Source organism: Ailuropoda melanoleuca, chromosome 6 (genome assembly GCF_002007445.2).
Source record: "Ailuropoda melanoleuca isolate Jingjing chromosome 6, ASM200744v2, whole genome shotgun sequence".
Classification (NCBI taxonomy): Eukaryota; Metazoa; Chordata; class Mammalia; order Carnivora; family Ursidae; genus Ailuropoda; species Ailuropoda melanoleuca.
Genome location: NC_048223.1, coordinates 90,358,756 through 90,384,177, shown reverse-complemented (window position 1 = coordinate 90,384,177; position 25,422 = coordinate 90,358,756). Strand labels below are relative to the sequence as shown.

Genomic DNA, 25,422 nt, shown 5'->3' with positions numbered 1-25,422 from the left:
CCTTGCCTTTGGCGATGTGTCTAGCAAGAAGTTGCTGTGGTGAAGGTTGAAGAGGTTGCTGCCTGTGTTCTCCTGAAGGATTTTGGTGGATTCCTGTCTCACATTTAGGTCTTTCATCCATTTTGAGTCTATTTTTGTATGTGGTGTAAGGAAATGGTCCAGTTTCATTCTTCTGCATTTGCCTGTCCAATTTTCCCACCACCATTTGTTGAAGAGACTTTTTTTTTCCCTTTGGGTATTCTTTCCTGCTTTGCCAAAGATTAGTTGACCATAGAGTTGAGAGTCCATTTCTGAGTTCTCTGTTCTGTTCCTTTGAACTGTGTGTCTGTTTTTGTGCCAGTACCATACTGTCTTGATGATTACAGCTTTGTAATAGTGCTTGAAGTCTAGAGTTGTGATGCCACCAGCTTTGGTTTTCTTTTTCAGCATTTCTCTGGCTATTCGGGGTCTTCTCTGGTTCCATTACAAATTTTAGGTTTATATGTTCCATTTCTGTGAAAAAAGTTGATGGTATTTTGATAGGGATTGCATTGAATGTATAGATTGCTGTAGGTAGTGTAGACATTTTCACAGTTTGTTCTTCCAATCCATAAACATGGAACGCTTTTCCATTTCTGTGTGTCTTCCTCAGTTTCTTTTCATGAGTATTCTATAGTTTTCTGAGTACAGATCCTTTGCCTCTTTAGTTAGATTTATTCCTCGGTATGTTAAGGTTTTGGGTGCAATTGTAAATGGGTTTGACTCCTTAATTTCTCTTTCTTCTGTCTCGTTGTTGGTGTATAGAAATGCAAATGATTCCGTGCGTTGATTTTACATCCTGCCATGTTGCTGAATTGCTGTATGAGTTCTAGAAATTTCGGGTGGAGTCTGTTAGGTTTTCCACATAAAGTATCACGTCATCTGCAGAGAGTGAGAGTTTGACTTCTTTGTTGATTCGGATGCCTTTTATTTCTTTTTGTTGTCTGATTGCTGTGGCTAGGACTTCTAGTACTATGTTGAACAGCAGTGGTGATAGTGGACATCCCTGCCATGTTCCTGACCTTAGGGGAAAATCTCTCAGTTTTTCCCCATTGAGAATGATATTCGCTGTAGGTGTTTCATAGATGGCTTTTATGATATTGAGGTATGTACCCTCTATCCCTACACTGTATAGAGGTTTTTTAAAAAAAGATTTTATTTATTTATTTGACGGAGAGAGAGATAGTGAGAGAGGGAACACAAGCAGGGGAGTGGGAGAGGGAGAAGCAGGCTCCCCGTTGAGCAGGGAGCCTGAAGTGGGACTCGATCCCAGGACTCTGGGATCATGACCTGAGCTGAAGGCAGACACTTAATGACTGAGCCACCCACGCACCCTACACTGTATAGAGTTTTAATCAAGAAAGGATGTTGTACTTTGTCAGATGCTTTTTCTGCATCTGTTAAGAGTATCATATGGCTCTTGTCCTTTCTTTTATTAATGTAGTGTTTCGCATTGATTGATTTACAGATGTTGAACCATCCTTGTAGCCCAGGAATAAATTCCACTTGGTCGTGGTGAATAATCCTTTAAATGTACTGTTGGACCCTATTGGCTAGTATTTTGGTGAGAATTTTCGCATCCATGTTCATCAGGGTGAGGTCATCATCTCCTTTTTGGTGAGGTCTTCGTCTGGTTTTGGGATCAAGGTAATGCTGGCCTCATAAAATGAGTTTGGATGTTTTCCATTTCTGTTTTTTGGAACAGTTTCAGAAGAATAGGTATTAATTTTTCTTTAAATGTTTGGTAGAATACCCCTGGGAAGCCAGCTGGCCCTGGGTCTTGTTTGCTGGGAGATTTTTGATTACTTCTTCAATTTCCTTGCTGGTTATGGGTCTGTTCAGGTTTTCTGTTTCTTCTTGGTTCAATTTTGGTAGTTTATACGCCTCTAGGAATGCATCCATTTCTTTCAGATTGTCTGATTTGTTGGCAGATAGTTGCTCATAGTGTTCTTATAATTGTATTTTTTCAGTGTTGGTTGTGATCTCTCCTCTTTCATTCATGATTTTATTTATTTGGGCCCTTTCTCTTTTCTTTTTGATAAGTCTGGCCAGGGGTTTATCAATCTTATGAATTCTTTAAAAGATCCAGCTCCTAGTTTCGTTGATCTGTTCTACTGTTCTTTTGGCTTCTATTTCATTGATTTCTGCACTGATCTTTATTATTTCTCTTCTTCTGCTGGGTTTAGGCTTTATTTGCTATTCTTTCCCCAGGTGTAAGGTTAGATCGTGTATTTGAGACCTTTCTTGTTTCTTGAGAAAGGCTTGTATTGCTATATACTTCCCTCTTAGGACTGCCTTTGCTGCATCCCAAAGGTTTTGAACAGTTGTGTTTTCATTTTCATTTGTCTCCCTGAATTTTTTACATTCTTCTTTAATTTCCTGGTTGACCCATTCATTTTTTAGTAGGATGCTCTTTAGCCTCCATGTATTTGAGTTCTTTCCAACTTTCCTCTTGTGATTGAGTTCGAGTTTCAAAGCATTGTGGTCCAAAAATATGCAGGGAATGATCCCAGTCTTTTGTTACTGATTGAGATCTGATTTGTGACCCGCAATGTGATCTATTCTGGAGAGTGTTCCATGTGCACTAGAGAAGAGTGTGTATTCTGTAGCTTTGGGATGTAATGTTCTGAATACATCTGTAAAGTCCATCTTGTCCAGTGTGACATTTAAAGCCCTTATTTCCTTGTTGATCTTTTGCTTAGATGATCTGTCCATTTCAGGGAGGGGGGTGTTAAAGTCCCCTACTGTTATTGTATTATTTTTTATGTGTTTCTCTGATTTTGTTATTAATTGGCTGCTCCCATGTTAGGGGCATAAATATTTACAATTGTTAGATCTTCTTGTTGGATAGACTCTTTATAATATAGTGTCCTTCCTCATCTCTTATTACAGCCTTTGGTTTAAAATCTAATTTGTCTGATATAAGGATTGCCACCCCAGCTTTTTTTTTTTTTATGTCTATTAACATGATAAATGGTTTTCCACCCCCTCACTTTAAATCTGAAGGTGTCTTTTGGTCTAAAATGAGTCTTTTGCAGGCAGCATATTGATGGGTCTTGCTTTTTTTTTTATCCAATCTGATACCCTGTGTCTTTTGATTGGGACATTTAGCCCACTTACTTTCAGAGTAACTATTTAAAGGTATGAATTTAGTACCATTGTATTGCCTGTAAGGTGACTGTTACTGTATAGTGTCTCTGTTCCTTTCTGGTCTATGTTACTTTTGGGCTCTCTCTTTGCTTAGATGACCCCTTTTAATATTTTTTGTAGGGCTGGTTTGGTGATTGCAAATTCTTTTAGTTTCTGTTTGTCCTGGAAGCTTTTTATCTCTGTTTCTATTTTCAGTGACTGCCTACCTGGGTAAAGTACTCTTGGCTGCATATTTTTCTCGTTTAGTACCCTAAATATATCATGCCGGTCCTATTTTTATTGATTTTGAGGGGGGTTCTCTGAGCCACCTGGATTTTGATGCCTGTTTCCTTCCCCAAATTAGGGAAGTTGTCCAGTATAATTTGCTCCCATTTACCTTCTGCTCCTCTTTCTCTTCTTCTGGGATCCCAATTATTCTAATATCGTTTCACTTTATGTTATCACTTACCTCTCAAATTCTTCCCTCATGATCCAGTAGTTGCTTCTCTCTCTCTCAGCTTCTTTATTCTCCATCATTTGGTCTTCTGTGTCACTAATTCTCTCTTCTGCCTCATTTATCCTAGCAGTTAGAGCCTCCATTTTTGACTGCATCTCATAAATAGCCTTTTTGATTTCAACTTGTTTAGATTTTATTTCTCCAGAAAGGGATTCTCTAGTGTCTTCTATGCTTTTTTCAAGCCCAGTTATTAATTATCTTTATAATTATTATTCTGAACTCCAGTTCTGACATCTTAATAATGTCCGTATTGATTAGGTCCCTGGGAGTCGGTACTGCCTCTAGTTCTATTTTTTGAGGTGAGTTTTTCCATTTTGTTATTTTGTTGAGAGAAGAATAGACGAATGAGGGAACAAACTGCTAAAAGGGTAACAACGACCCCAGAGAAACATACACTAAACAAATCTGAAGAGATCCAAAACGGGGTGTGGAAAAAGTAAAAAGAAAAAAAGAAAGAAAATATGATCAGGCTGGTGAATAGAATAGAGCCATATACTAGATTTTGGATGTATTTTGGTGTTTTAGAAGAAACTGTATCCCAAAATTTTAAAGAAAGAAAAACTTACATATATACAAAAATAAGGTTAAATACAATGAAGGGAAGGGATATGACTGTAAAAATGAAAATTAAAAAAAAATTTAAAACGGAATTGATAAGAAGTGGCTGAAAAAAGAAAGACGAAAAATTTTTTTAAAAATGTGATCAGGCGGATGAATAGAACAGAGCCATACAATAGAGTTTGGGTATATTTTGGTCTGTTAGAAGACACTGCATCCCAAAATTTTAAAGAAAGAAAGAGAGAGAGAGAGAGGGAGGGAGGGAAGGAAGGAAGGAAGGAAGAAAGAAAGAAAGAAAGAAAGAAAGAGAAAGAAAGAAGTACACACACACATATATATAATAAGGTTAAATACAATGAAGGGATAGCATATGACTGTAAAAATGAAAATTAAGATTTTGAAAAAGGAATTGATAAGAGGTTGGTTGAAAAAGGAAGGAAGAATAATTCAAGAAAAAGAAGAAAGTAAAGAAAATTTAAAAAATTAAAGTTGAAAGACATAGAATCATGGGAAAAAAGCCATGAATTATAGGTTTTGTAGTCTGCTAGCGCTGGAGATTTGCGGTTCTCATTCATTGGTAAACTTGGTTTTGGCTGGAAGTTCTTGCTGATCTTCTGGCGAGGGGCCTGTTGTATTGATTCTCAAATGTCTTTGCCCTGTGGGGAATTGCACTGCCCTTGCCAGGGGCCAGGCTAAGTAATCTGCTCAGGTGTGTTCTCTGTAGCTTTTGTTCCCTGAAGGCTTTTTGGCACAGCTTTAGAGGATGAAAATGAAAGTGGCAGCCTCCCAATCTCTGTCCCCAGAGGAGCCAAGAGCTTGGGGCCCCCACTCTTCAGTGCACCCTCAGAGAAAAGCAGTCAATCACTCCTGTCTCCCTGGTCCCTGTCCGCATTCCATGCTCACCCAGCCTGTGACCGAGCGTTTCTATCTCTGGCATACGAGCCCTGTTAAACCCAGTAGATTCCTGTGACACCCTCACGTGCCGCTCCTCCCAGGGGAGGAAGGGGAGTCTCCCCAGATCTGCTGCTTGTTGGGCCCCTGCTTGAAGCGGGGATCATGTTTTATGGCAACCCTGAGCTGAGAGCCCACTCTTCGGCTCACTCTGCATCTGGCATCCCTGCTCGGATACCTGGGAGCTCTGCCGTACTCAGGCATGACAGTTTTTCTGTGACCCTGAGGGTCCTGAGACCACACTGTACCACTGAAGGTTCCACCCCCACACCCCCAACTTAGCTACTGGAGCAATGTTACTGGAGTGGACTTCTAAAAGTTCTGATTTTGTGGTCTGCTGGTCTATCACTTGCTGGTAGCCTGCTGACTGAGGGCCCCCCCGCCCCAGGGTCTACCTTCCCATATATTGCCTCACATTCACTTCTCCGCACCTCCTACCTTGCAGAAAGTGGTCACTTTTCTGATGCCAGGTGGATCCCTGGTGGGGGAAGTGGGAAGTGAGATAGGGCAGAGAAAAGAAGCAAGATGAGGTAAGTTATTGAGCAAGTGGTCAGTCTGGGCAGCTGAAGCTCAACCCCACTGTGAAACTCCAGGACTCACAGCCCTCAGTGTATCATCCACCTCATTTCTAAACTTTTATTTTCTATTCTCACAATGACTAATTTTGGTCCTTCACCATTAGCTCTCCAACCTAGTTGATGATCATCAAAATCACTTTTGGAAAAAAATACAGATTCCCTTGTGACTCCATTATCACACATAGTAGGTCTAGGGCCTGGTTCTAGGATGCATTAATTACCAGCCCCCTGATGATTGAGATATTTTGGAAATCATTGACCTAGACCAATAGCTTTCTTGCTAGTTTCTACCAATAGGCTCTTCCTTTTTGGCCCTTCAGATTTGCCCTCCAGGGTATGTATCGTGCATGACTGGGCACCTCCTAGATTCGAGTTCTGGAATTACAGCTCTGAGTGTTACCTGAGACTTTTTTGTACCTCTTTTTTGTGGGTTATTCAAGAACCTCTATGATATGGTTCTAGCTGACTTTTCATTAATATTTTCTGTTGCTTTCTTTTTAAGTTCTTTATATTTCCCTGGCATTGGTGCCTTTGCTTATGATTTTCCCTTTATGTGACAACATGTTTATTGTTCAAGGAACAATTCAAGCCCTACTTAATCAGATTGTCCCACTTACTCCAGTTCCCTTGAGTAGTCTTTTCTTGGAAATATCTTAATTCTTTATCAGGATCTCTTTTAATACTAAAGGTAGTTAAGAACTGACATTTACTGAGCATGTACCAGATTGTGCCTTAAACACCTTGCATGTGTTATTTAATTTAAACCTCATAAGAAGCCCGGGGGAGGTACTGTTCATTTGCAAGTTTACAAATAAGGAATCTGAGAGACAGGAAAATGATCCCTCACAAAGACACATAGGAATCTAATGGGAGAGCTAGGATTTGAATCCAGGTGATTTGATTTCAGAACCTGTACTCTCATCTATTAGGCCATACCAGCTGTCTCAGGGGCCTGTCACTTTCTAGTCTATGCCAAATGCATTTATATTTATATTTCTGTCTTATCTCCCATTGCGCGAGTGTGAAAGGAATGATTAATCTCTGTTTAATTCACAGAACCTAGCACAATGCCTTATATGTATAAATGCTGCTATAGGTCTTTTATCTTTAAAGGCAGGTATGCGTATACATAATTGTTTTGGTGTGTGTCATTTTTTTTTTTTTTACAGTTTTCAAACAAAAGACTATTACCAGTTGGATGGACACTAAAGGAATCAAGACAACTGAATCAGAAAGGTATAGAAACATGCCTGTATAGGGGCGCCTGGGTGGCACAGCGGTTGAGCATCTGCCTTCGGCTCAGGGCGTGATCCCGGCGTTATGGGATCGAGCCCCACATCAGGCTCCTCCACTATGAGCCTGCTTCTTCCTCTCCCATTCCCCCTGCTTGTGTTCCTTCCCTCTCTCGCTGGCTGTCTCTATCTCTGTCATATAAATAAATAAAATCTTTAAAAAAAAAAAAAAGAAACATGCCTGTATAGAAAAATGAATAACATGATATATGAATGTTTTATCTTGCTTCAGGCTACTTTTTCTCCTTGCTTTCCCATTTTTCTTTATATTTATTCATTCTTTCAGCTTATAAATAATCATTTTTTAGAGTGTCTCATGTGCTAGGGTCTGTCCTATATACTTGACATACAGAGATAAAAGAGGAGTATAGTCTCTGTCTTTATGATACTTACAGTATAGTGGTGGCAGATGCAAAAACACGTGATTATTACATAGTGTGATAAATAGGCAGTAAAGATATAAACAGAGAACAGTAGTGGTTAGCATATAGAATAAAGAATTAGCTTTACCTTTGCAGGAAGGCCTACCAGGAGGGAGTGAAGTTTAACATTTAAAGGAAGGGCAGATGTTTCCCAGGCATAGATTTGGGGAAAGGGCATTATAAGCATATGTGCAAAGTCATGGAGTCATGAAAGAGCATGCTCTGTGTTTAGGTAATCACCAGTAGTTTAATTATTGCTGTGACACTGGGAGTGTGATTGGATAAGTGATTTTTTTATACCATAAATTCTTTTTATTGTATCATAAGTTCTGTTATCTCATTAGTTCTTTCTATTCTGTTGTAGTTTGCATAGTAAAGAAAACAACAATACAAGAGTGGAATCCATGATGAGTTCTGTACAAAAAGATAACTTTTATCAACATAATATGGAAAAATTAGAAAATGTTTCTCAGCTAAGTCTTGATAAATCACCTGTTGAAAAAAGTACACAATATTTGAACCAGCATCAGACTGCAGCTATGTGTAAGTGGCAAAATGAAGGGAAACATACAGAGCGTCTTTTAGAAAGTGAACCTTCAACAGTAACTCTGGTACCGGAGCGGTTCAGTAATGCTAATGTTGATCAGTCACCCCGAAATGATGATCGCAGTGACACAGATAGTGAGGGAAGTAGAGATAACCAACAGTTTTTGACACCTGTGAAGTTTACAAGTGCAAAGCAGACCACAGAAGGTGAACAGGCTAGAGAAGCCAGAAGCCACCAGAAGTGCAGCAAGTCTTGCCATCCTGTAGAAGATTGTGCAGGTTGTCAGCAGGAAGAGATAGATGTGGTGCCAGAGAGTCCCTTGTCGGACATCGGCTCTGAGGATGTTGGTACTGAACTGAAAAATGCCAACAAATTGAGTAGACAAGAAAGTAGTTTGGAAAATTCTCCTCCCTTTGAGAAAGAAAGTGAACCTGAGTCACCAATGGATGTGGATAATTCCAAAAATAGTTGTCAGGACTCAGAAGCAGATGAAGAGACAAGTCCGGGTTTTGATGAGCAAGAAGATAGCAATTCCTCCCAAACAGCAAGTAAACCTTCAAGGTTCCAAGCAAGAGAAGCTGACACTGAATTGAGGAAACAGTCCTCTTCTAAAGGAGGTGAAATTCGATTACATTTTCAATTTGAAGGAGGAGAGACTCGGAGTGGAATGAATGATTTAAATGCCAAACCACCTGGAAGTACTTCTAGCCTGAATGTAGAATGCAGGAATTCCAAGCAACATGGGAAAAAGGATTCTAAAATCACAGATCATTTCATGAGAATGCCCAAAGCAGAGGACAAAAGGTAATTTTTTTCAACAAGAAGTATCTGCAATAGTATAATACTTTTTATAATTTTGTAAGGGGGTTTAACAAAGTTATGGTTTACACTGAAGCAAAGAAATACTTGTGTTTCCTATTAATTGTTTATGGTAAATTTAAACCTAGATTCAAAAAGACTAGAAACAGAATAATGAGAAGTAAATAAATATTGTTAATTGGATTTTTTTAGTTTCATGATTTTCCTTCTGAAATTTTTGGGGATTATCAGAATATAAATATCCCAAGTTGATAGTAGCTTCTGTTTATCCATTTTTCTAGGTCTTCGTATACTGCATTTCTCTAATGCTCTGATGGGTAGGCAGGTGATACTGTACTCACTTCGCAAATGAGAAAACTGAAATTTGAGTTAGAGAATTTTCTGAAATTGTAACTTGTGATTGGTAATGCTGGGATTTAAATCCCAGTCTGTCTGATTACACAGCTCACATTTTTACAGCTATCCCATATGGAATTTTAAAGCTTACTCTCCATAATTTTTGTGATATTTTCTGTCATGTGTGCCACAATAAGTTCACTTTGTTGAAAATTATTGTCTAGAAACCTGAGAAGTAGCTGATACTATGAACCATGACTCATTTGGCAGTGCCCATATTCTTATGTGGTCTGATTTTTTGGAAGGTGATTTCTGTGTCTAGAAATTCCTTCCACAGACTTGAAAATAACCTCTTCAGTTTTACTCTAAGTTTTACAAATTTTTCTTTTGATTATAAATACCAAGGAGAGAGCAAGCCTTGGCATACTTTTTTTTTTTTTTAAGATTTTATTTATTTATGCGAGAGAGAGAGAGAGCACTCAAGCTAGAGTGGGGGAGGGGTACAGGGAGAGTGAAAAGCAGACTCCCTCCTGAGCAGGGAGTCCAACGCAGGCCTCAGTCCTGGATCCTGGGATCATGACCTGAGCCGAAGGCAGACGCTTAACTGACTGAGCGCCCCTTGGCACGTTTTAAACAATCACATTTTGGGTGAGTTTTGTACTTGTATCTAATAAAACTAAAATAGTAAGTGATTTGTGACTGAATACATTTGTTTTGACCTTAGAAAAGAACAGTGTGAAATCAAGCATCAAAGAACAGAAAGGAAGATACCTAAATACATTCCACCTCACCTTTCTCCAGATAAGAAATGGCTTGGAACTCCTATTGAGGAGATGAGAAGAATGCCTAGGTGTGGGATCCGGCTGCCTCTCTTGAGACCATCTGCCAATCACACAGTAACTATTCGGGTAGGTATTACTTCTTACCTATAAAGAAAGAAGACTCTTAAGTCTTGATTTATTATGATACTTATTAACGTGGAAAACAGACCAAGGCATAGAAACTGCCTCTCTTTTCTGCATATATAAAGTACTAAGAAATCAATAGCTTGCAGAAATATAATGATAGCTTACTTAATATAGCACTTAATTCATCCATAAGATGAATCATTGTCAGCTAATAAGGAAATTGACTTTTTCAGTATTTTTTTAAAAAAACTCACTGGATTCTTTTCTTTCGTTTTGTTTTAAATTCAGTTGACAATATTTGTTGAGCATCCACTATATATTAGGTAGTGGGTTAGTCCCTAAAGTTCAAAGTTGTGTATAGTTAAGTATCCTCAAATCATTCTCTAGTTTTACCCCGTTTTCTGGCTTCAGATTTTTCTAGTCATCACCGTTACTGTCCCATAGGTGTCTCAGACTCAACATGTCTGAAACCTCATTTTTAAAAATTGTGGTTAAATGTGAGTAGTATAAAGTTTACCATTTTAACCATTTTTCAGTGTACATTTCAGTGGCATTAAGTACATTCACAGTGTTGTACAATTATTACTACTATTCATTTCTGGAAATTTTTCATCATGTCACGCAGAAACTGTATTTGCTAAACAATAACTCTCCATTTCTCACTGGCCCCTAGTAACCTCTTTTATACTTTCTTTAGCTTCTTTTTTGAAGAAGCAACTTTATTGAGGTATATAAAGTTTACCCATCTTAAGTGCTCACTCAATTCAGTGATATTTAATTTACTGAGTTAGGCAACTATCACTATAATCCAATTTTTTTTTTTTAATTTATTTATTTGACAGAGAGACAGTGAGAGAGGGAACACAAGCAGGGGGAGTGAGAGAAAGAGAAGCAGGCTTCCCGCTGAGCAGGGAGCCCCATGCAGGGCTCCGTCCCAGGACCCTGGGATCGTGACCTGAGCCGAAGGCAGATGCTTAATGACTGAGGCACTCCGGCACCCCAATCCAATTTTTTTTTTTTTAAAGGTTTCCTCTATCTATTTATTTGACAGAGAGAGAGAGTGAGCACAAGCAGGGGGAGCGGCAGGGAGAGGGAGAAGCAGGCTCCCCACCGAGCAGGGAGCTCGATGTGGGGCTCAATCCCAGGACCCTGTGATCATGACTTGAGCTGAAGGCAGACACTTAACCAACTGAGCCACCCGGGTGCCCCACCATAATCCAATTTTAAAGATTTTATTTTATGTATTTATTTTACGTTTTATTTATTAGAGAGAGCGATAGAGCACGAGTAGGGGAGAGAGGAAAAAGCAGGCTCCCCACTGAGCAGGGAGCCCAACTTGGGACTTGATCCCAGGACTCTGGGGTCATGACCTGAGCCAAAGTCAGATGCTTAACTGACTGAGCCACCCAGGTCCCCCTGGATTTTATTTTTTTAAAGTAATGTCTACACTCAACACAAGGCTTGAACTCATGACCCCAAGATCAAGAGTCACGTGCTCCACCAACTGAGCCAGCCAGGCACCCCTCATAATCCAATTTTAGGTTTCTGTCACTCATTGGGTAGTTTTAAATAGTGATCTCGTTTTTCAGTCTCTGTACTAGATTTCACAGGAACTACTTAAAAAAACCCTTTTATCGTACAGCTTAGTCTAGATGTGATTAGATGTTTTGAGGTATAGAATTCTTTTATCATGGTTAGAGGTGGAAGCAACATTGAACAGTGTGGGGTTTGAGCTGAGCTCTAAAAGATGAGCACAGGGGCGCCTGGGTGGCTCAGTTGGTCTGACTCTTGATTTTGGCTCAAGTCATGATATCAGGGTCATGGGATGGAGCCCTGCATCAGGTTCCATGCTCAGCAGGGAGTCTTTTTGAGATTTTTCTCTCTTCCTCTCTTCTCCACCCCCACACTCACTTGTTCTTTCTCTCTAAAATAAATAAATCTTTAAAAAAAAAAAAAGACTTGAAAAGTGGATTAGGTCCATATCATAGAGGGCTTCAGGTGTCAGGAATTGGACTTGAGTCTGTAGATATTGGAAATTGTTAAAATATCTATCCATACAATAGTTATACTGTAGCAGGATTAATCATTCAGCTGTGTGGAAGGAAAATCGAAGTGAAGATCCGTTGAAAACAGAGAAAGGTAATGTAAGAGCTCAGATAAGGGATGAAAAATAAGGAGGCAGTAATTATCAAATTGTGCTGCATGGAAGTAGTTCAGGGGTTCTTAGGAAATTTGACTTATCTGTTTTTTCTAAAGTATATTTTTAACTGTGAAAAGCCTGTAATAAAAGAACGAACACACTCTAATATGAAAATGCTTAATATATTTTAACCAGCAGATTTTACCAAGAGAACTCATTTTAGTGCAGTCCATAAGCACCATCCATGATAGCGTATAATCCTAGTTTTCTTCTTACCTCCTTAGCCATGTCTTATGTTCTCTAGTTTTTCTGGCATACGTGGCCCTTAAATGTTGCTAGAGTTCCTCAAGGCTTTTTCATATGTCCTGTTTTCTTCTCACTTTCTCTCTATGGGTGGTTTCCTCCATGGTGAGGGTTTTAACAATCATCTGTATAGATGGCCTACAACTTCATTTCTCTTGAGTTGCAGACATTTTTTTCCTTTTTTTTTCCCCCCGGGATTGGGGGACAGAGGGGGAGAGGGAATCCTAAGCGGGCCCCACACCCAGAGCAGAGTCTGACTCAGGGCTTGATATCAAAGCCCTGAGATCATGACCTGAGCTGAAATCAAGAATTGGATGCTTAACTGACTAAGCCACCCAGCCACCCCTTGAGGTGCAGACTTTTTATGAGCTGCCTATTAGACAGTCTTCCTTTACATAAGCTGTTCCCTTTTTGAGGAACAAGCTTCCTGTCTTCTTTTTTGTAGTTAACTTCTTTTTATACTTTGGAGTTCAGCTCAGTTGCCACCTCCTCATGGAAGCCTTCTCTAAGTTCACCAGGTAAGTTGGAATTGTCTAGAGTAGGTTCTCATAACACCTCGAATCTCTCATCATAACATATTACAGTTCACATTTTATATTTATGTGATTGTTTATTTGCAGTGAAGTACTAATTCATGCTACAGCATGGATGAACCTGAAAACATTACATTTAAGCAAAAGAGGCCAGACACAAAAGGCCACATATTGTATGATTCCATTTATATGAAATGTCCAGAATAGGCAAAATGTAAAACTTTCATGTTTCAAATATCCCCTTCCTCAAACATTTATTTAATGCTTATTATAAGTAGTGTATGTGTATGTGTGCACGTATGTACGTATTTACATACATAAGTATCTACACATATACCTACAAAAACACATAAGCCAGGCTCTGTCATAAATATTTAGAATCCACAGTTAATGGTTATTATTCTCAAGAAGTTTACAGTCCAGTGGGGGAAGGAGAAACATGTGTTCTGGTTTTGAAGGTTTTGAAGACCTCTCAGAGGAAATGAAAATTGAGCCGAGTGTTGAAGGTCAGAATAGACATTTAACCAGACAGTGTTTGGGTCAGAATAGACATTTAACCAGACAGTGTTTGGGTAAGAGAGGATGTTAAAAACTGGGGATTTGGAATCATTAAAGGTAGAGGGGAGCCTTATAGGATTAAGAGCCTGGGAATACTTTAGAAAGATTAAGGTCATTCCCAAGTGGGGATAAGGGCTTTACGGAGGGTGAATATCTGGGAGCAATGGGAGTTAGGGGGGGGTTAGAAGGCAAGCAATAATGAGGACCAGGAGTCTAGATGGGATGGAGATGGGATGAGCAAACATGATGACTTGGAAACTGATCAACTGGAGATAAGGAGCAGGAACAGCTGGAGAGGACTTCTGAGATTTCTTACCAAGGAGCTGGTCTGCATTTTATAGCATTTGCTTTGGCTGCTTTCTTTGAATTATTTTGTAGAAGGTACGCCTAGTTTTTATGCACTTACAGTTTCCTTGTTTCCCTCTCTTTCAGGTAGACCTTTTGCGAGCTGGAGAAGTTCCTAAACCTTTTCCTACACATTTTAAAGATTTGTGGGACAACAAGCATGTTAAGATGCCTTGTTCAGAACAAAACTTGTACCCTGTGGAAGATGAAGTAAGCACAAAACAGTTGTTCTTTTAGTTTCTGAAAGACAGTTTAGTATGTGCTTGTTTGACTTCTGATTCTCTGATCCAAAAGAACTTAGAATAATTTCATTTGTTTTTCCTTTTCCTTAAAGAATGGTGAGCGAACTGCAGGGAGCCGATGGGAGCTCATTCAGACTGCACTTCTCAACAAATTCACACGCCCCCAAAACCTGAAGGTAGTTGTTCTTGCTATGTTTGGCTCTGGTGTGTAATTCTTAGAGATGGGCCTTTTGTCTCCCTCAAAGAGATTTTTTGATCTTTAATGGACTCGGTAACAGCATTATTTGTATGCAAAGTGCTTGCTTCCTGAGGAACTTTCTTAAGAGACATTCTTGGTTTCCACTCCATCACTAGCAAATGAGTGGAAGAATCAAGAGTTGTAAATGACTTGCCTGGAGCCACACAGAATAATTTGGAGAACGTGGAATAAGACCTTTGTTTCTTGATTCCCCATCCAATTTCCTTCAGACCAAGCTTCTCTTTTATTTTTTAGAATTATCATGTTTCTGAAATGTCTTTAAAAGTAAATCAGGAAAGAATTATGACTTTAGCAATATTTGCCCAAAGGGGACGGAGTTTCCTAATGATTAAAGTATACATTAAACATTCTGTTTTGTATTGCTGTTAATACAGCTTCTAGCAATCTAAGTATTTATTAATCTTACGTTTTGGCAATAATTTATTTTTTGATTTTTTAAATTTCATTTAAGACTATAAGAGCAACCATTAGATTGTTTTTCTAATATCTGAAATACGGGTGAGTATATGTTTATTTTTGGCATGATAGCCATGTAAACCTTTAAGGGTTTTTTTACTGTAACAATAACAGATTTTTCTATACTTGTGTGAAATGGGTTTCATTTTCTTTGAGAGACTTAGTTTGTTGTGTAGTTTCTCAGGTTTTATACTGTTTTTCCATTTATACTTAACAAGTTACTCTTAAACTTTCTGTACCTTTCTATAGCTCCTGTTTGTTTTTCTTTTTTCTCTACATGAAAAACATTGGATGTTGTACCGTCATGTATTTTGAAAATTTCATTCCTTAAGGACAGTGTTCTCACTCTTGTAATATACTCCTTTTAAATGGAAGAAAATCTGTGTCTGCCAGAGGTTACTTAATTTTAGTATAATGTTAACTACATATGTGCAAGCATAAAACTAAATATAAACTCTGTACTTACAGTTACAGCTATATCAATTTGATTTTTTTGCATTTTAAACATTATGGACCATCATTTGAGTTGTGTTCATTATCACAGTGAAAACAATTTATACTCCTTATCCCCTTTTTGCACAAAAGTTTTTTAATCACTGATCTGAACCTCAAAATAGTATGCTGAGAACTTTAAAAAATACTTTAAAAAGAAAAAAATTCTTCATTTTATTTTTATTATTTATTAATCACAAATAGTTGGTGGATGTCGGTAGATGCAAAGGTGGGATCTGTATGGAGAAGATCAGCTTGCAAATAAATATGCTAGTGAACACTCTGGTCCAGGTTCTGTAAAATTTGACAGTTGTGTACTGCTGTGTGTCTTAGGACGGCTCAAAATTTTCACCATTTTTATCTGCTTAAAGCACCAGCCTTCATTCCTACGGTGGGTTGTCTTGCCCTTTGTATTCCAAAACCACAATTATAAGCTTAGAAAAACAGAAGCAGGCCACCCGAGCATACTATCTGTACTCCATTTGAGAAATACTATCTTAGGTCCTCTGGCCTTATAAGCAGGATTATTTAAATTTTTCATTATTTTTTCTTTAAGAACAGAATAATCATAGCGTTCTAAATTACCTTGTCTGCTCACCTCTTTAGCAATTCCTTAGTGCGCCAATGATTACTTTAAGAAGGGGTAATTGCTTTACTGTGAATTTCCCTTTCTTGTTTATTTTATTTTGGATTCAACAGAACATAATTCATGGACATTTTCTTCTATCTGCTTATGGTAATTGTTTCTTTTGCTGAAAGAACACTATGGGTGGGGGGGGAACATTAAGTCCCTCTTACTGAGTATAATATTTTTGCTGCTTTTTTTTTTTTTTTAAAGATTTTATTTATTTATCTGACAGAGATAGAGACAGCCAGCGAGAGAGGGAACACAAGCAGGGGGAGTGGGAGAGGAAGAAGCAGGCTCATAGTGGAGGAGCCTGATGTGGGGCTCGATCCCATAACGCCGGGATCACACCCTGAGCCGAAGGCAGACGCTTAACCGCTGTGCCACCCAGGCGCCCCCGCTGCTTTTATTTGATGTTGAGTTAAGCGGGATTAGAGCTTTTTAAAGTTTAAAAAAAGAATAGTGTCTTCAAAGTCAATTTACACAGTAATATTTCTATAATTGATGTATCTGATAATTTGGACTTCTTTGTGCTTTAACTACTTGTGCGTATTATGAATTAAAGGAAATCTCAGTAATTGATAGCAAAGAATACAGAATAGCGTCCAGTTTTTCTAATGATAGGAGACCTTGTGGTAGACTACTTTGGAGACTTGAAGACTAAAGTAAAAGTAAATATTAGTTAGGAATTAATGCTAATTATAAAATCCTGTTAAAGAATTAGAGTGTAAAAGTTAGAATGTAAAATGTTTTTCCTTACCGACTTTGAAGAATAATTTACATATAAGAAAATGCATGCTTTTAAAGTATGTAATTTGATGATGTTTGACATTTGCATATACCCATGAAACCTCCACTACAATCAAGGTGAGAACATTTCTTTCACCTTCAAAGATTGCTCTTATTTCTACAGTTGATTCCTCTTTCTACAACTGTCCCCAGGCAACTATTGATCTGCTTTTCTCTTTTTCTTTTCTTTTTTCTTTCTTTCTTTTTTTAACCATAAATTAGTTTACATTTTACATGAATGGAATCACGTAGTATGTATGTATGCCAGTGTATCTGGCTTCTTTCACTCAGAATGACAATTTTCGAGATTCATCCATGTTGTTGAGTGTATCGGCAGTTTGTTGCAGTGTATGCATTGTTTGTTCTTTTACCTGTTGATAGACATTGCTATTTAATGCTTTGTATGAGATTCTGAAATCAGATACCAGTAATTAGAAAAAGATCCTTAAAATCTTTTCTTAATGGAAAATTTTATATGTGGCTGTAAGAAAAATAAACACTTTTTTTTGCCATATTATTTTATGTTTGATGCTTTTCCTTTTGGAGGAACTTGGATATCTTCTGATTCCAAGTAAATATACATTGTTGGTTTACTCTTTAGTCTAGGTACTAGGTGGTTGTTCATATGGCATGAAGTATTTTTCAGGCAGCTCTTTGACAGTATTAATTTTTAAAAACTTAATTCAATTAAGAGGGAATTTGGAAGGCTTACAGTAATCTAACAGTGTTTTTTCAATTTACATACACCTTCAGTAAAAAAATTGGAGATGTATATTATAAAGTTGCTTATAGGGGCGCCTGGGTGGCACAGCGGTTAAGCATCTGCCTTCGGCTCGGGGCCTGATCCCGGGGTTATGGGATTGAGCCCCACATCAGGCTCCTCCGCTATGATCCTGCTTCTTCCTCTCCCACTTCCCATGCTTGTGTTCCCTCTCTCGCTGGCTGTCTCTATCTCTGTCGAATAAATAAATAAAATCTTAAAAAAAAATAAAATAAAAAAAATAAAGTTGCTTATAAATTCTGTTTATTACGTTAGTAATATAATATATACATTATAAAATATAACCAAAATAGAAATGTAAAAGGAAGAGATAAAATATAATTCTAAAAACAATTGACCCTTGAACAACACAGGTTTGAACTGCACCAGTCTCCTGTGGAGATTTTTTTGGATAATACAGGACTATAAATGTGTTTCCTTATAATTTTATAAATATTTTCTTTTCTCTAGCTTACTTGATTGTAAGAATGCAGTATATAATACATATAACATACAAAATATGTGTTAACTGACTATGTTATGAGGCTCTGGTCAACAGTAGGCTATTAGTATGTAAGTTTTGGGGGGAGTCAAACGTTACATGCAGATTTTCAATCCTTGCGTTGTTCCTAGATCAACTGTAATAGTTCTTTCTGTATAACTAATGGATTGTCATACATACACCACTCGGTATTAAATAAAATTCGTCTGAGAGTAAATTTTAAAGATGTTACTGGCTCTGTTCACTGATTTGTGAATCAGGCAGGGTCTTATCTAGCAGATGGAAAGGCACTCTAAGATGCTGTACAAAATGAAAGACTTATAGGCAGTAGCGAGTGGAAGCAAATAAGTTATACTAGGAAAAAGTAGATTGGTTGAGGCAGTCACTTTCCTTTAGGGGATGGGAGAGTTCTATCAGGCTGATGAGCTAACTAGTGCTGACCAGGTGATTCCTCATGGACTGGTTTAAGATTTCATTTGCAGGAGAGGCTGAAACTGTAATTAAGTCTCTGGTGAAGTATGGCTTAGCATAATTGACTCCTTTTGGGGCCTGTTTTGTTTTTATCACCAATGACCAAGAATAAAGTAGTGCCTAGTCACTTAGATGTCACACCAGTAGATGGCGTGCTATTTTGACTTTTCTCTCTATATAAATATGTAATTTGTATGAACTGCTGGGGGAAGATAACCATTTATATGTAGCTTATAAAAATAGCTGATAATAAAGGAAAAAAAGACCATTTTATGCCTTAGGGTAATGTTTCCCAATCTTTTTTTCATTATTGCCTTCTCTCCTGGGAAGCTTTCTTAGACATTTTTTTCCTAATTTACTCTTATGAAATTTTAATACTGCAAATACACTGTATATTTGCATGTATACTGTGAACCTGTTGATAGCCAACAATCATTATGATATTTAAATTTTTTTAATCCAAGATCCAGTTTTTGTCCACTGAGAGTATATCACTTCTGTTTATAATGCAAGTGTTGGAGTTATGATTTTTTTTTCTATTGTTTGACCTTTCTAATCTCATTTTTCTTAAATGAATAATGAATTAGTGTGTGTTCTGTTTGTTCATAGCTACTGATGTGCAGTAGCTAATGGTGGGAGGAAGCTTAGTGCTGATTAAGAAGTTTACTGGAAGTAGTTCATAAAGGAGAAAGGGTCTTCATAGATAATTTACCTAACTATATCATGAGGTTTTCTTTATGCTTTTTCCATAGGATGCTATTCTGAAATACAATGTGGCATATTCTAAGAAATGGGACTTTACAGCTTTGGTTGATTTCTGGGATAAGGTAAAAGTATGCTTATTTCTTTAACTTATGAAAACAATATGTGTATAAAAATTATGTGTATACCATAAATCTGTCACACTAACATAATTACTATCCTCTATTTTTTTGAAAAATATTTGCTGTTATATGTATGTTTTAGGAGCTAATTTTGAATTTTGCTTTATTCTTTCATAATGCTCTGTTAAATTTTTGTACCATTATCATTATTAATGGCTATATGGTATTTCATGACTAGAAACATCTAGGTTGCATCCAGTTTTCCTCTGTTCTCATTTACACTGTAGTAACATGTTTATGTATGTACGGTTATGTATATGTATACACACACACACATATTATATGCATATGTGTATATATGTTTTCGCAAATTCGATATTGTTTCTTTAGGGAATTCCCAGAAATCAGATGGCTAGGTCGAAGGGCATAAAATTATAACCCGGGGTTTAGGCTGTAAAATCATTTTCCACAGGAAATTGTAGTAATTTAGTATACCATTTTAATGGGTAAGAATCACTTTCATAGTCATGTTAGAAGAATAAAAGCAAGGCGAAGAGGGAGTGCCACAAGATAAATTTAAAAATTTGCATGGAGGGGTGCCTAGTTGCTCAGTTGGTTAAGCCTCTGACTCTTGGTTTCAGCTCGGGTCATGATCTCAGGATCCTGAGACCGAGCCCTGCTTTGGGCTCCACACTCACTGTGGAGTCTGCTTGTCCCTCTCCCTCTGCTCCTTCCCCCACCGTTGCTCGTGCACTCTCTCTCTCTAGAATAAATATGTAAAATCATTAAAATTAATAAAAAATAAAATTTGCATGGAAATTCAAAGAAAGGTGACATCTCATTTAGAAAGTGTAATTAACACATAAAGCACCCTGTACTTTGTCTTCTGCAGAGTATAAGGGCTTACTGTGTTTGCTGAATTTGTTGCCTAAGAAAGTGTTCCTATAAGATATTAAAACCTCTTGGAAAAGCTAATTTTGGTTAGAATAAAGTAATTTTCTAGCAACTATAGTGGTATAAATTTGAAATTAACTTGCTTTTAAAAAGTTTGAGTTTCCTGGGTATATCCTCAATCTACTACATTTTTTTCACAGACCAAAAGAAATGTGTTCAGCTAGTTTTGAGGAAAGGAAGAAAAAAGGAAATTGCATTTATTGAAGACATATGTACAAAAAGGAATATAATATTGAATTTAATCCCCAAACACTTTTGTTAAGTGTAGATAGTACATTCAATTTAGAAAGGAAAGTAGATTTAGAGCTTAAGTAACTTGGTCAACATTATACAAATATTGAATGAATTCACCAATGAAGTGTTAGGGGATCTAGATTTGAGCTCAGTTCAATTCCAGCCCAAAATAGGTGACCAGTAACCATTCATTGAATACATGAAGTTCTCTTAGACTTTAAATTCTTTTTTTTTTTTAAAGTAGGCTCCACGCTGGGCATGGAGCCCAATGGAGGGCTTGAACTTACAATCCTGAGATCAAGACCTGAGCTAAGGTCAAGAGTCGGACTTAAAGCCTGTGTTCTTTTTATTGTAATGATGTTTATCCCTTAAGAACACTGAACACCCATATATATGCGCCATGGTTTTATTAAAGATACAGAATTGATTGACAGTCTTATCAGAAAGCAGGGAGCTCTGAACATGGGTTTAATGAGTCTAGTGGGTCATGGAAGGGGAAAAGAGTTTTATTTTGGGTCATGGGGCAGGTATTAGAGATGACATGGTATTTGGGTGGTTGAGTGTAAAAGGTGTAGAGGAGAAATAGAGGAAACATATTATGCAATAGCTTGTTAAATACACTAATTTCTTTCACTTAGCACAGTGTTACAAGGTTCATCTGTGTTGTAGCATATGTCAAGAGTTTATGCCTTTTTATTGCTGAATAATAATCCATTGTATGAGTATACCACATGTTGTTTATCCGTTCATCAGCTGATGGATATTTGGGCTATTTCTACTTTATGGCTATTACCATTAATGTTGCAGTGAACATTCACGTATAAGTTTTTGTCTGGGCCTATTTTTTCACTCCGTTGAATATATACCTAGGAATTGCTAGGTTATGTGGTAACTTGTTTCATATTTTAAGGAGCTGTCAAACTATTTATCAAAGTGGCTGCCTTATTTTACAGTCCTACCAGCATTGCACAAGGATTCCAGTCTCTCCACATCCTTGCTTGTTAATGTGTGTCCGTTTGATTTTAGCCATTCTAGTTGGTGTGAAGAAGTATCTCATTGTGGTTTGATTTTGCATTTCTGTAATGACTAATGATGTTGAACATCTTTTCATGTGGCTATTGGCCATTTATGTATCTTCTTTTGAGAAATATCCATTCAAATCCTTTGCCCTTTAAAAAAATTATTATTTTTTTTTTTTACTGAGTTGTAAGTGTCCTTTAAGTTGTAAGTTCCTTATCAGATACATGATTTGTAGATATTTTCTCGTGTTTTATAGGTTTTCTTTTAATTTTCTTGGTGGTATCTTTTGAAGCAGAAAAACTTTTGATTTTGGTAAATTCTAATTAATATTTTTCTTTTGTTTCTATTTTTGTTGTCATATCTAAGAAGTTAATCTGAAGTCAGAAAGATTTACTACTTTTTTTTTAAGATTTTTTTTTTTTTAAGATTTTTTTTATTTATTCGACAGAGAGAGAGACAGCCAGCGAGAGAGGGAACACAAGCAGGGGGAATGGGAGAGGAAGAAGCAGGGCTCATAGCAGAAGAGCCCGATGTGGGGCTCGATCCCACAACGCCGGGATCACGCCCTGAGCCGAAGGCAGACGCCCAACCGCTGTGCCACCCAGGCCCCCCCCCTTTTTTTTAAGATTTTAAAAATTTATTTATTTGACAGAGAGGCAGCAAGAGAGGGAACACAAGCAGGGGGAGTGGGAGAGGGAGAAGCAGGCTTCCTGCCGAGCAGGGAGTCCGATTTGGGGCTCAATCCCAGAACGCTGGGATCATGACCTGGGCCGAAGGCAGACGCTTAACGACTGAACCACCCAGGCGCCCCTACTTTGTTTATTTCTAAGACTTTTATGGTTTTAGCTTTTATACTTAGGTCCATGACCCATTTTGAGTTAATTTACGTATATGGTATGAATTAGGGGTCCACTTTTATTGTTTTGCAGATGAATACCCATTTTGTGTTAATTTTCATATGTTGTACAGGGTAGAGATCTGATTTCATGTTTTTGTATGTGGGTATCTGGTTGTCCCCGAACCATTTGTTGAAAAGATTCTTCTATCCCTATCTACTTTTCTTGGCATTCTTTCAAAAACCAGTTGGCCATAAACATTTATCTGGCCTCTCAGTTCTATTCCATTGATCTATATTTCTGTATTTATGCCACTATCACACAGTCTTGATTACTAAACTTTGAAGTAAGTTTTAAACTGGGACATGTGCATCCTCCAACTTTGTTCTTTTTCTAGTTTGTTTTGGCCATTGTGGATCTTTTGCATTTCCATGTGAATTTTAGTGTTAGCTTATTAATTTCTGCAAGGAACTGGCTGCGGTGAAGGGTAATTTTTATAATCATATTAATAGAATCCAAACCAGTTTTGCATTTTGAGATAGGACCAATAATTTCAGAGTTCCCTTATCAAGCTTTTGACCCATATGATGCTCAATGGCAGGCATAAAGTAAGTAATAGAAGGCTTATGCCTGTATCAGAATATCCTTGAATCTGTATGTCTCTTACTCTTACAGAGATACAATTTTTGATGCAAAGCTGACTGAACTGATAACATCTTTGTCAGTTAAATTTTAATTTATACATGGTCTATTTGCATTTTATAGCTTTCTGGCTTTGAATTGGATACAGTTGTTAATTTTGGTAAAAAGCAATGTTAAATTTGACACTTGACAATGGCAGTAAAACATGCCATTGGTTAAAATACCTCTGTCACCTTGCTGTGAGGTAAAATTGTGATTTTTTCTCTCTCTCCTTAATGAAACTACTCAGACAGGACCTTGTTTCCCTTTTATCAGGTGACCTTGCCCAGAAGGTAATATATAGCAAGTTTTGGTGTGTTCGGTGTAGACCGTAAATATGAGGTGATTACCAAGGTGCTGATGATAGTTTTATAGTTCTTGAGAGAGAGGAGGCATTGCATTTTTGACCTTCTGATTTTTATTTACTTTGTAAACATACAGATGGTTGGAGGAGTCCCTATAACTGTACCAAATATTCATTTCTTATTTTCTTCAAGTCTTTGCACTTATATCTAATATTTTGTAGTTATATCTAGATATAAAAGTATATTTAAGATGTTTTTGGATATGTTATAAAATTGTGTTACATAGCTTTGTCATCTTTAATCTTAATGGTTATATAATATTCCATCAAATTGATAGATCATTTGCTCAGCTATTCCAGTGTTAGAGATTTAAGGACATCTGTTTGTATAAAGCGTATCTAGAGATTCAAGGGTGTTCTTCCCTGTGACTCTTCGTTATTCCATTTTCATCAGTGTACTTAACATAAGTCCTTGGATGTTTAATACAGTTGTGTGTTTTTCTGTCCATCAGATCTCCAAGGATATTTATATAGATCTTTACCACATCACAGCCCACAAGGATAACATTGCCCAGGCTCACAGTGGTTAAAGATATATGTATTAGTGGGATTGGAGGAGGAAAAGGAAATCTTTAGTACAAGGGAAACAATTGTTTGACTAGGTTTTAAATTATAAATGAATTATGTTTGCTTTGCATTATCTATGTCCACATTTTAGAGTAGGAGCACTTTATTTATTTATTTATTAAAGATTTTATTTATTTATTTGACAGAGAGACAGCCAGCGAGAGAGGGAACACAAGCGGGGGGAGTGGGAGAGGGAGAAGCAGGCTCCCAGCGTAGGAGCCTGATGCGGGGCTCAATCCCAGGACCCTGGGACCAGGCCCTGAGCCGAAGGCAGACGCTTAACAACTGAGCCACCCAGGCGCCCCTAGAGTAGGAGTATTTAAAAGGGTTCTTAAATGTTCCTTATTAGCAGTATTTGGAAATTGTTCACTTAAATGTCACATTGAACTCTGCATGCCTTACTTTGCTAAGAAAAAAAATGAAGTTTAAGTTCAACATATCAACTTAATATATATCTATATTTTTTAAAAGATTTTATTTATTTATTTGACAGAGATAGAGAGACAGCCAGCGAGAGGGAACACAAGCAGGGGGAGTGGGAGAGGAAGAAGCAGGCTCATAGTGGAGGAGCCCGATGTGGGGCTCGATCCCAGAATGTCAGGATCACACCCTGAGCCGAAGGCAGACGCTTAACCACTGTGCCACCCAGGCGCCCCCAACTTAATATTTTAACTGCAGAAGTTAAGTTTATTTTGGGGCGGTTAAAATTTATCTCCTTAAAACCTTGCTTTGGCTAATTCTGTTTGTATTAGATTTTGTAACCAAACCTTCAGAACAGGAGGTGTTAATATCCACAGTCATTTAGTATCATTCCGTGTAGTATCTAGTGCAAGGAGTAAGAGACCCAGAATCCTGCTAATCCTGGTGTGTGAGCATACTTATTTGAGGTGAAAGTGAGTTTTTACTTTTGCCAGAGCCTAGCAAAGATCACAGAGATCTGTTATTTTGTAATTTATACTTTTAAATATTTGGATGCCAGTGGGTTGAAATGGCCATTATTTAGTGTTTTTGCATCTTGAGTGCTAATATTGGTCCTCCTGATTGCCAGATGTTGTGCTAGGAACAAATATTCTGTGTTTTATGGCCCTCCTGTGTGGTGTTCCACAAAATTAATTCAGGCACTTCTATAATTTGTATTCTAAATGGATTGTAATTACTAGTATTTTTTCCACAGGAAAGTTTAACAAAATGTCCTATATATTAAAAAAGGTCCTCTATTAACACATTTTAGAGATATTTTAAATAGTTCCATATTACAACACCTGTAGCACTATTTCTTTTCATTCTCAGTGAGTTAGTTAACTTGTGTAGTTCACATGCCACATTAAAGTTCCTGTGGTATGTTTAAGAGAGATTACTTCTGTTTCTGTGATTCTGGCTTCTATGTCTGGA

General features: G+C 37.5%; 1 protein-coding gene across 6 annotated transcripts in view; it reads left to right on the top strand.

Annotated features, from left to right (window-relative positions):
• PARG (poly(ADP-ribose) glycohydrolase) overlaps positions 1–25,422 on the top strand; it is a 123,639-nt gene that overhangs the window by 6,921 nt on the left and 91,296 nt on the right. For 5 of the 6 annotated variants that reach the window (XM_034662858.1, XM_019806991.2, XM_034662857.1 and 2 more), the window contains exons 2-7: positions 6,921–6,987; positions 7,830–8,816; positions 9,892–10,075; positions 14,042–14,164; positions 14,289–14,372; positions 19,303–19,377. In XM_034662858.1, the coding sequence (XP_034518749.1) occupies positions 6,950–6,987; positions 7,830–8,816; positions 9,892–10,075; positions 14,042–14,164; positions 14,289–14,372; positions 19,303–19,377 (1,491 nt within the window). In that variant the 5' untranslated portion in view covers positions 6,921–6,949. The remainder of the gene's footprint in view (positions 1–6,920; positions 6,988–7,829; positions 8,817–9,891; positions 10,076–14,041; positions 14,165–14,288; positions 14,373–19,302; positions 19,378–25,422) is intronic. The other variant, XM_019806993.2, reaches the window with a different exon arrangement.